Source organism: Mycteria americana, chromosome 14, assembly GCF_035582795.1.
Source record: "Mycteria americana isolate JAX WOST 10 ecotype Jacksonville Zoo and Gardens chromosome 14, USCA_MyAme_1.0, whole genome shotgun sequence".
NCBI classification, from domain to species: Eukaryota; Metazoa; Chordata; class Aves; order Ciconiiformes; family Ciconiidae; genus Mycteria; species Mycteria americana.
The window spans coordinates 8,140,973-8,153,157 of NC_134378.1; the positions used below are offsets into that span (position 1 = coordinate 8,140,973).

Sequence of the window (12,185 nt, forward strand, 5' to 3'; positions counted from 1 at the left end):
AGCCTTTCAGTCTCCATTCATGACACCGGCATTTTTTAGATTGTGAGACAGGTTAATGTAGAGGAAGACATACCTGTAACACCTACTGCCCCAATGGCTTCCGCTGTAGAAGGAAAACCCATTCTTTGCACTGTCATGATATTTATTTTAATCGATCCAAATAAAGTGACAGTGAGCCCTATGCATGATGGTCAAAATCCTGACTGTTAAAGCCAAAGACAGAACTTCCCTTGAGCTCAGCCTCTTCCTTTCATCTCTATTCTGCCAAGTCCAGTGCCTAACAAAGTTGGTAAAACTTTTTAAAGTGCCAAAGTTTAAAAATATAAAACTGACCACCAAGGCTGAAACTGAGAAACAATTATAGGAAAGTTGCACCTTTTCCACCTCTTCTCATATTTTTTACTTGCAACTTGTGCAAGAGAAACCTGCACCACACTGCTCCCTCCCCCTCCTGCCCACATACCACCAGCACATTTCCCAAAGGTGTCAGCAGCAGCACAAGTCCGTATAGATCCAAACCACAAATGCCACCGCCGCAGGGAAAATACGACAACGCAGAAAGAACAGTCCCCAGCAGAATCATCTTTTGCAACAGAACAAAACACAGGGAGATCACAATGAATAGAAAAGAGGGGAAGGAGATGTGAAATGAGTGGCAGAAAAGAAAAACAGAGGGAAGGTTAAGTGGAGTAGGAGACTACAATTTCTTCCTTCAAGTTTAAACAAAAGAGAAAAGAGAAGAGAATAACACAGGGAGAAGGCCTGGCTTATGAATCAAGAAAAAAACAAACTCCCTTCCAGAATAATAGCTTTCTCACTCTGAGGCTGTGAACTTAAATATAAAAGCGAGCCTCAAAAGGCTTTATTCCTCATGGCCTCTTTTTCTTCTCCTTCTTCTTCTTCTTCAAAAAAAGGGGGATCAAGAAGCTAAACTGTATGTTTGTAGGGCAAACCAGTACTACTATGGACCTCAAAAAAAAAAAAAAAATTAAAAACCTACAAATGAACTCCTGTGTTTTCCAGATCTTCCTTTGCTCACTGCAGTCATATTCAAGGAGGACTCCTCATCTCAGAGAAACTATATTCATAAGCTCCTAAATACTCTCCTTAGCAGGTTACTTTTGAAACTTGAGAAACTGAGTGAACAAGGTTCTAAAGTACAATTTCCTGCTCTTTCTGAAGCAGGTAAATCTGATCAGATCTTTAGAGGGGGAAAAAAAAGGTAAAAAAATACCTTCTTACTGCTGACATCCTTCATAGTGGATAACTCAAGAGTTTAACCGGAGATCAGAAATGAACACCAACCTCCAATGATGGCAATTTCCACTTAAATTTGTATGATAACATATCACATTTAACTACATGAATGAGGATCTCATTTACACCTGAAGGTTGCTTTGTACCTGTAAAAGCGCTATTTCTGTGTGTTCTAATAAATTTAGTTTGTAAATTAAGAGAGGTAGACTGAAAGTGTAATATAGATTCACTAAGATCTTGGGTCTAAATTTAAACATTAAGTTAATGTAAAAAATATAAGACAAGGACAGGACACCAGGAATACCAGGACACTTGCAATAGCTATGCAAGTTAGTAGAAATTGCAGGTGCTCAAAATACAGTCACTAAATATAAAAATTCTTACAATAGACAAACATCAGTAAACACAAAACAAATAACCTATGAAGAATAAAACATTAACCTTGGTGTGGTATTTGTATGATCATTGTTATTAGTGCTAGGAATGATAAATGGAGGGAAACAGCAACCAATTAATAAGGTATGAGCACTTCCCCTAATTTCTTACTTTCCAGATTAATTCAGGTCTTTATTTTAGAAAAACAAAACAAGGAAATTACCTATTTGTTTTAAGACCAAGACTTTGCAGCAATAACATGTAAAACTCACGTTAATTGTTAGAAAGAAAATAATGATCTTGTTACAGTTATTATTCAAGATTTATACTAGTTTCTAGAAGCCTCAAATACTACAAATTCAAAGAAAAAATGTATACTATCAATAACAACCATACAACAATATTATAGTATATATACTGTAAATAACACAAATAGAACCAGGTTTATGCCTGTTTCTCATCATGACACAAGGCATTAGCAAGAAAAGTGACAAAACCACTGTAATGGGCATGGACCTAAATCTCACGTCTGGAGAATGGAAGAAGGAAATAGGTGTGAAACATGTTACATATTTTCTGAAATCCTTCCTACAAGGTATTTGTTCCTAAGGAGCATTGCATGCAAAGAGGATCATTTGTTTCTCAGGAGTATATTTGATCTTGCCAATTATTCCTCAGTCGTTATTTATCCTAAACACCTTTCTGGGAATGGATTGTCTGGAGAAATGAATCCAGCTGACAGCTCTGCCCCAAAGCACAGAAGGAGCAGTCCCTTCTCTTGTATTCTTAGTTTGATTAATATATCTGTCTTATGAAAAATTCAAATCACTAATTCCTTTCCATAGCATCTTTCTTGTCTGTTCTGTGCACTTCGGGTAATTGCAGGGCATATTCTACATGTGCTATGCCTTCGGTGCAAGCATGCACATTATTTTATCCTTCCCAGCTTCTGAAAAAAGTGTTCGGTTTTTAGGTTTGTTTGGTGTTTTTTTTGGTTTGGGTTTTTTTTTTTTTTGTATTTTCAAATTTCCTCAAGTAAAAGTACAAGGAAGCTAAACCTACACGCAAGACTAAAGATCTGGCATTCTGCACTGCTGCAGTCCATTATGAGAATAAATTAAAATATATATATTAGCCTCTGTACCAGTAAGTCTAAGGAAGCTTTCAGATGGAGCCAACCTTGACCTTACCTGTCCTGTATCCTGTGTTGTTGAGGTACACTGCAAACGTACGTATTTCATGCTGAGCCTGCCAGGAGGGAGAAGAACAGTTCTCATTGTTAGTGTAAGTGTTGTGGTTGTGGACGTACTTCCCCGTAAGAATAGAGGAACGAGATGGGCAGCACATGGGTGTTGTCACAAAGGCATTGATGAAATGAGCACCTCCGTGTTCCATGATCCGCCTCGTTTTATTCATCACTTGCATAGAACCTGGAAGAAGAAAACCATCTCAGAATTATTTTCTTGTTTCAGTCACAAGAACTAACTAAGAGCTCACGTGTTACATCAGAGACCAGAATGAAGCACAGGTAGTAAAGGCACTGTAATCTCATAGTGAACCCAAATCCAAAGAGATTATTCTCTCTCCTCTAGTGAAGTTCTACCATTGTTTTAAGAAGGACCAAATACTTAAGTCCTAAATTAAGATTTGACTCAAACCTGGTGACACAGATCATAATGCTTTTTTAATTTCTCTCTCTAAGTTCAAGATTTACCACTGTAACTATCTGCACCATCTGTGCAGCCTTTCTGAAGCCACTAGTACTGTTCCAGTAGCTGAAGGCAAGAATCAACATGAAATAGGCTGAGACAATGTGGCCTGAGGGTGAAATTCACTTTGTGCAACAACCCTGACCAAAGCTTGGATACTCCTTAAGCATTATTTAATCCTTGGTTTCAGAAGATATGTGATACACTGCCTTTTGTGCCAACCTTCTGCAAAAGGCTGAGAGTTGTAATCACAGAATCACAGAACCACTGAGGTTGGAAGGGACACCTGGAGATTATTTAGTCCAACCCCCTGCTCAAGCAGGGTCTGCTGGAGTTGTTCTCTAGATAGAATGTTCTTTTCCCTATGTGAGGTAATAGCAGGTATTGATTTCTGTAACTTTCACTGAACCAAAGACAAAGTAAAGCTGTCATAATGATTTCCGTAACCAGCCCACTGAGTTCTATCTATCCACTTGATCCATTTTGGTAATAGTGTTAGCTAAAACTCTCTAAATTTTCTTAGGCTTGGTTCTGCAGAATCAGATTTTTAGATGACTGCTTGGGACCAATAATACCCTGTAGTTTATAACCATCATCTAAAACCAACCAAGCAAGTTTAAGTGGCAGGGACTTGGATGAATTGGGGTAACAGGAGTAAAAGTCTTTTTGCCAACAATTACTAAAAGCCACACTGCTGCCAAGTGGCTGTTCTGTTTCCTATTTAAGACAAGGTTTTGGACAAAGACTGGATTTTTACCATAGACATCCACCTAGCTAAATCTGGATCCATATCAGACTTCTTCCTACATGCAGAAACACCAAGGACCAGAAGAAAAAAGACATTTAGTTTCCCTCATCTATGAGGTGCCTGATAGTTAAAACCGCATCAGAGTGAGTCATACTTGATGTAGGAAGAATTTCCATTTTCCAAAGAACTTGTAATGGTACCTGTCATCAGCGTGACCTTGCAAACGAGAGGAAACCTCTCCATCACCAACCGTCCCTTCTTATTGAGCAGGGAAAGCCAATAGACAACATGGAGATGAAGGTATGGGTTCACGCTGGAGTAGGGTTGGGGCTAATTTACCCAAGGTTGAGTTGGATTAATAGTTCAGCTTTAATCAATGCATCCTGTAACCATCTGGCACAAACTGTATGTTGTTTCTGTCAATAATGGGTTTAAGTTTCTTCTAAGCTCTTTAGGCAGGGATTTCATTATGAAATTGCAACAGTAAGTCAATTTGATACAGGGCACATTAATATAACCAGGAGTCAAAACCTAGAGGGAAAACGGTCATAAGCCACATACAAAATCTGACTCTCTGGCACCATGAAGGAAGGTTAATTGCTACCTTAGGTCATTTTACCTAAAAATTGCCATGGTATTAGTGTTCTTGAGATCATTTTGTTGGAATGAATATAAAAAAAAAATAATAAAAAAAATCTGTTTGTGCATTTCTCAGGACAGAGCATATCTCTTTCACATCACTTTGTGACAAGAACCAAGGCAGGTTATCGCACTCCGCCTTTAGAACTTGCTAAACTTCACATATCAAAGAGACGTTTCTGAAGAAAGCAAGATTTTTTGTTTCCATAACTGTGGGATAAGCGTCAGTGCTCAAAGGCACTAACAACACAGTTAACAATTATAACAGTCAATTATACATTATATGAGCCTGAAAACTGTGGATGTTTCCTCTGTGTTGTCTTATGAGCTAGCCCAAGCATAAATAGGCAGACGGAAAGAATGTTTTGTCATCCTAATATTAAAATACAATTTAACAACGCCTTTAAATGACAGAGGCATCTGTGCATAAATAACAGTACATGTTAAGACTCCCCTTGGGGACAGTAACCTCCTCTAATAAAACTGCTGTAATGACAAGGCCCTATATATCAACAGTCTTTAATACAAAAACATATGATCTAATCTGCTTCCCCAGCTTGAGAACTAACACAGAGTGACAGATCAGTGGAAGGTAAAAATCCAGCATACTCTTCTGTACCATCTTAAATAGGCCAGCTTTAAATATTTTAAACAGCATTAAACCAGCCAACCAAAACTTATTTTCTTCAGCTTGTCTCCAATACAAACATAGAATTGTGAGAAAAAGTAGAAATTGATCTTTCTGTGGCAGAAGATTACTTATGTGTTAATCAGCAACTGGAACCTCACCAAATCACATTCTGAGTTGGAAAACCTTCTGGGGTTTCATTAAGTGGATATACCAAGGGAAGTCATGCTTTGAACTGCCAATATTTAATTCAGAAAATGTTCTGTTACCTATCTAAAACCACTGATTATAAATAAAAATTATTTATTAGTTAAATGTGAAATTTCTAAGCTATTTTAAAAAATATCCATTGGACTACTGTGAAAATATGAAAGTTTAATCAATTTGATGCATTCAAGCTGCTCACTGAACAAAGGGAAGGAAAACCTAGGCTGAAATTCCACTTGAAATTGTGTGGTATCCATAACTTTGCTTAGTGTGTCTTCACAGTTCACTTTAGGGATAAGGCTGATATTTTGACTAATATTAATGGAGAAAATATACCAGTTGTTTATGAAATAATATTGACTTTCTCATTAGTTGTGTTTTGTTGTCAGAGGTCATAATTTACATGAGTTTTAGGGAGCTCCAGCTGTTGAAGAACTTGCATTAAGTCCCAAGTGACTTAGTCTACTCTGAAGCACAATTTAAGAAGTGGTATCCATATGTAGATAAGTTAACTGAACCCCCGAATGTTAATTAACTGTCCCCTAAAGCCTTCTATTTTTATCCTATTTGAACCTCATTAGACACCCTTTTCACATCTTCATTTCCTTTTTTTTCTTGTATTTAATTTTAACGAAGCTCTAAAGCCCTAATCTCCATGTATGATAACTAAGAAAAATTATCTTCCGTGCCACTTTTGTAGTTTTTCAGAGGAAGATGTAGGAACATACAAATCACCTCTCACTCAGATTTCTCTAACATGGCTGAAATATCTTCTAAATAATCAGATCTTTCTCCAACTATGAGATAATGAAATAAGCTGGTTTGTTAAACCACAGCAATATGGTAGGCAAATGTAATTAAACTGGAGATGCTGAGTCCATCACACAGGGGACATCAGCATTATACTAACTTGGACTTAAATGGCTCTAATGGGGAAAAAAAAAAAGTCTTTGTTTCTAATTAATTCTTTCTCCTCATCAGTATATTCCTCTTCTTTAAATTCTGCTTGTCAGTACAACTCTTTTGATTAGTCAACTGAGTGTGTATGTTTCAGTAGTTCTTGGTGTTCTCATTTGTCTTCTCCCATTTGTATCCATTACAATTTACACTTGTTCTCCTTTGACCTGGAGATTCTGCATCCTTTTCATCAGCCTCTCATCAGTCTTTTCCTTTTTTCAATACAAGGCTGAGATTTGGTTTCCCAAGCAAAACTCAAGATTAACAGTAGTGCAAATTAAAAAAAAAAAAAAGTTGTACTCCTTTCCTGAAAGGACAACATTCTTTTTCTGGTAAACTCCACCTGCTACTGGTACATCGTTAAATCTATCTTAAATTAAATAAAGGAAAGGCTGTTAAGAGCACTTGAGATTGTCTTGTCTTCCCTTTTGCCTCAAAAGTAGCCTCAAAAGAACAATGAAAGCTACAACACCCATCAGTCACAGAGTATTCTTAGAAACAGATGAAATCTTAGTTATGCACAGCTTTCTCTGCTACACTTTCATAGCTTCCAAGTTTTCCTTAGCTTTTATTTATAATTCACATCTTGTTTTCATCTTTCGTAAATGCATTAACCACAATCCCCACAAATGGCAATTTTGATTAACTTGGACAGCTCACCAGACAATAGACAAGAATAAAAATTAATTCAAACAAATATTGGGTCTCACAAAGCCATTAGTGGCAAATGACAAATATCAAATCTCAGCTTCATCAAATGGATTTTCCTTAGTTAGATCCTAATTTGCGTGGACACATGCCCATTATGCTTGAAATTCGAAAGCATCAGATTATCAGAGAAGAGAAACATACTGCCCAAAGGACTTAGACAATTGCATCAGAAACAAGCCGGCTAGCATAAAATAGAAGATGATAAATTTTTTAGGACCACCTTCTGAGCCTGCAAGATAATGTACTTAGGTTCTTTTGGATATACATTATTGAAACTGCTTTATTTGTGATCCAAATAACCATTTAAAAAAAAAAAAAGTGACGACGACAACAACAACAACTACAAATCTGCTGATCCTACTAATTTGAATTACGTTTGTATTTGGTGGGGTTACTGCCACAGCAGGCTTTCTCACCACCTTTGAGAAGAACATGACATCTATGATACTGCAAACATGCAGTAATACTGACAAAAAGGAAGCATCTGTAAGAATACTGCCATGTTGCTGTGATTAACTTCTCAGCTAGATGAGTAATTGTATAAGTAATACAAGTTGATTAACTTTACTATTGTGTTCTGTTTCTTCTGGGAGGTCTGTTTTCCAATTTTCCCCATCCATACTAAAATTTGATGCAGTAACTGTCAAAAAAACCCACCAGACCACACATATACAAGCTCTCGTCTTTCAGGTGATCCAGACTTTATACTCATGTAAAAGCATATTTCTAACACAAAATTATTAATGTAAACTAGTTTGTGTTAATCACTTCTAACTACAGACAACATTTGGTAAATATAAGCTTGTTCAGGTAATGGAACAAAACCCAGACTCTGTCAGTTAATTCATTATTCCAAATCATTAGGCAAAGCGTGTGTTTAATCTTCATCTCCTTTCTTCAGCAATTAACATAGCGTTGAATAACACAGTAGAACCTTTTCATACTAAGTGATTTTGGTCAGTAATTAACTACACATCTAAATGGACAATACCAAGAATAGTATGACTATGTTAGGTAACATTTAAGTAACTAAAATTAAAATTGTATATGTAATGAATGTCTGCAATTACAGAAAAAAAATTGGGTAATTACATGGTGCAATAATCAGTTATGAATTTAAACCTACTGCTTTGGCATGTAGCTTCCCAGGTTATACTTGCAATTGCCAGAAGCACAGTTTAGGTGTCTAGATGAAGACAGATAGGCAGGAATCTCATATTTCCACAGAAACAGGAAGTGTGACATTTTAAGTTGAGACTAACTTTTGCTGTCCTTGAACTGCAGGCAGACAGAAAGTCTTTTCTACATAAACGTAGGTTTAAACTTTCGCTACTTGTTCTTCCTACCATTTTTCACAGTGAAAAAAAAAGATAATTAGTTTGAACGCAAGAATCCAGCTTCAAGGAAAAGCAGTGCCATACTCATTAGCTAAAATTCTCTTTATGCTGGGCTCTTACCAAGTTCTACATCCTGATCATCAGTAAGAACAAGGATGATGTTTGGGCGGATGTTTCTTCGGTCTCTTTGAAATCTTCCCTTCAGACGCTGATTTAACAGGAAAGCTGAACTTCCATCCAACAGCGATAAAACAGTCATCATGAATAATCCAAGGACAACACTATGCTGTGCCATATTGTGCTGATTTAGTGTTCTCTCTGAACAAGGTAGGTTAATGGCTTCTATTTCTTTTTTGTTTGCAGGTCTCCTATAAGGGAGAGGGAAACAAGTATTTATCTATACCTCGACCCCCCTGCCCCCACAAGGAACAGCAAAGTTCTCTCTGAAGAAGTAAAAAGCAATATACTTGAAATAATCTAACTCCTAAGGAAAAAAAAACAACAACAACAACAAAGCAACTGAATGTTTTTCTAGTGCCAGCTAGAAGCAGAAACTTGAAAAATTTACCGTTCATAAGCTGTTACCAACACAGGCAATGAAGTTTCACTCTATGCTCAAATTTGGCAGCAAGTTCAAGGATTTAGCAGGGTATCAAACTCTTACTTTTGCTTTGATACATATAAAAAGCAATCTTTTTCCTTAAGGTTCTGGGATGTTTTGAGATGACATTTTTGTTTACTGCATCAAAAATGCAGATGTTGAAGAAAAAAAAAACCCACGTCTATCCATATTTTTAAACAGGACTGTGGTAAAATTTACTGAGTTAACAAAACATTTGCAAATTCATAGAGGATCCTCAGATAGAAGACTTGTTATACACTGATTTATCTTACAAATTTCATTAGAGAGCAGAGCTGCCCAGATCTTGGAACTATGGTATGATACTGTTTGAAGTCTACTGCAGCTTTGATGTTAGTGTGATATCCCTTCAGCATTTCTGTTGGTTTCCAAGATTTTTTTTTTTTTTAAAATATCATTATTATTAATGAACACATTTGAAGGCCCATTACTGCATACGTTTGGGAATGGATGCACCAAAATGATTTGCACTGCCTATGACTTCCCTCTGTCATAAATCCAATGCCCCCAAATTGACTTGTTTGCAAAACAGAGGATGTCTAACCGGTACTGCTCCTGTTAATGAGCCAATAAAAAATTCTTAGCAATTCCTACAAGGAGATTACAAAAAATGAATAAGCATGCTGAAGAATTTTTGAAATCATAGTTTTGCTCAGTGATCTTCTGGTATAAAGGAATTGTCTCTTGCTTTCAGAAGTCAAAATAACAGTACGAAACTGTATTGAAAATATCAAGTACTAATTATTTCATCAGATCCAGTGATCAGTGAGTCAGTTTTTGATGAATTCCCTACTTGCTGCCTGCCTTTTCCTGGACTGGTGCCAATGATCTCTTGTAATGCAATGAAAAATCAATTAAAAATGACACAAGGGAGACTATCTGCTTTTTGTAAAGACCAGAAATGCCCAAGTAGAAAAAACCTAGCACAGTGTGTTTTACCCAAAGAAATACATTGGCTATTCTGTCCCTAAAGCCACTTGGGAAAACAGTTTTTCCTCCAGCAGATTATTTCATAGCCACATTATTACTTCATCTCTGTCAGCATCTGTTCTTTGAGATAAACTTGATTAAGAAAGTTCTCGTGCAATAGCAAAACCACCGGTCTGAAAAATTATACTCAGCTTCTATGCTTATTTAAGAAACACGTATTGAATTTTCATATAAGTCAACAGATACATAGCTAGAGTATGATGCAACATTTATTAAGGCTGCTTTCCAAAAATGTACACTAATAAGGTTTTGAGGAAATGAAAAATCCTTCTTCCTCACTAGTCTCTCCAGTGAGTTTCACAGGCAGGTGAAATTAACTTTTTTCATAGAAACTAAAAATTGATTTTAAATATCCTAGCACTTGTTCCAATGGGTAGGGAAAGAGAAAAGTCCAACTTCCTAAATTTACAGATACAGTTTTAGTACCTCTGCTGCTCCTCAGAGATTTGCCAGGCTACAGCAGAAGGAACACCGACCAGTCCTATCAATTTTCATTCCTTGTACTCAGAATTCCATCTGCAGCAGTACAACTGGGAAGAATCATGTCAGACTCAATGTGTTGCTACTCTCCAGAGTAGTCAAAAGCAGCTTGAGAGGCAAACCTGGATCTCTTTCAAAGGGGGGGGGGGGGGGGGGAGTTAGTTTAGCAGGCACATATTCCTGGACACCAGCTTTTTGGGGGAGAGGGTAGAGAAATGGCTTTTGCTCTTCAGAAATGACTCCATATGTACTTCTGTTTAAAAAAAAAATAAACAAGCTGACAACATAGATGCTGTCATTACACACAAACATTTTTCTGAAGGTCTAAAAGTTAATGTGGTTTTTTTTCTGCTCTATACTAGCCAACAGCTTCTTGGAATAATACCATTTGCTGACTTTTCTTGTAGCATTTAGAAGGCTGTCCCTTCTTGTTATATCTGCTCATAACTACATTCGCTGTAGAGTATGTGCATGTGTCTTCCTTGCATTCTTCTCACTTCTTTTAAACAAATGCATGGAAGTAACCTCATGACCTCATTGCCTCCCTCCCCTCAACCTGTCTTTTCCTCACAGTTTATTGCCCCTCACTCACTCCACTGTATCTAAAAATAGACGTTGTCCCCAGCTCAGAGAGCTGCTTATATATCTGCAAAATACTTAATGCATTTGGGGATGTACATAAACTGCTATTCCACAGCTATTTTATCCACACTTGTATATTTATGGTTAAAAGAATTAGTTATCTCCAAGAGGATACTGCGGGTGGAGGAGAGAATTTCATGTCAAGTACAACAGGCATCTTCTACCAAACCTGTTATCTCATTCTCAACCCCCTCCTTGATGAAGATTCTTCAACTATTCTGATGTGTTATGTTCCTATTATTATCAGGGTAAGTACTGCTGGGAACCAACTCAAAGTATGTAATTATGTGCAAAACTCATACCAATAACTAGGTAAGAAAATTAAAGCAATTTTAGAAAATAACCTATTTCTTGAAGTATGTATTCATAAAAGACAGACATGCCACAACTAACAGCATATATGCAGTAAAATCTAAAAGCCAGCTTTAAATAGTTCTCAGAACAGCAGAAGAGTCTCTCGCATGCATTGCCAGTGGTCAAATATAGATTGATTTTTTTAACCCTTAGTCTTCAGTGAACTTCAGGGAAGAAATATGACATTAAGAAGTCTCTATTAACAGTTCTTTCCCCATTTCTGTCAACAAGTTTAATCTGCAACTCACAGATAAAGCCAGAAGAGTTCCCCAGCAGTGCCCCAATCTGCCTTCACTTTTAATATAGCACTCTCTCCAACGATGCATTTTGATCTGAGTGGTACAGATGGTCCACTGCTTTATGTGCCTCTACAGGCCATCCTCCTGGCTATCTAATATTAAGGATGCTTAATCTGTAGTGGATCTCATGAGAATTAGGTATGCCTCTTATTTTCTCCCAGATTACACATATGAACTTGACAAGTCTGGTCACTCCTGTTTTATATTTAGGA

The 12,185-nt window shown here is 36.9% G+C and overlaps 1 protein-coding gene across 3 annotated transcripts in view; it reads right to left on the bottom strand.

The window, feature by feature from the left end:
• Nucleotides 1–12,185, bottom strand: part of SULF2 (sulfatase 2) — a 169,809-nt gene that overhangs the window by 56,007 nt on the left and 101,617 nt on the right. For 2 of the 3 annotated variants that reach the window (XM_075517573.1, XM_075517572.1), the window contains exons 3-5: nt 10,625–10,806; nt 8,689–8,936; nt 2,823–3,062 (exon numbers count right to left, since the gene is read on the bottom strand). In XM_075517573.1, the coding sequence (XP_075373688.1) occupies nt 2,823–3,062; nt 8,689–8,863 (415 nt within the window). In that variant the 5' untranslated portion in view covers nt 8,864–8,936; nt 10,625–10,806. Of the gene's footprint in view, nt 1–2,822; nt 3,063–8,688; nt 8,937–10,624; nt 10,807–12,185 lie in introns of those variants that run through there. The other variant, XM_075517574.1, reaches the window with a different exon arrangement.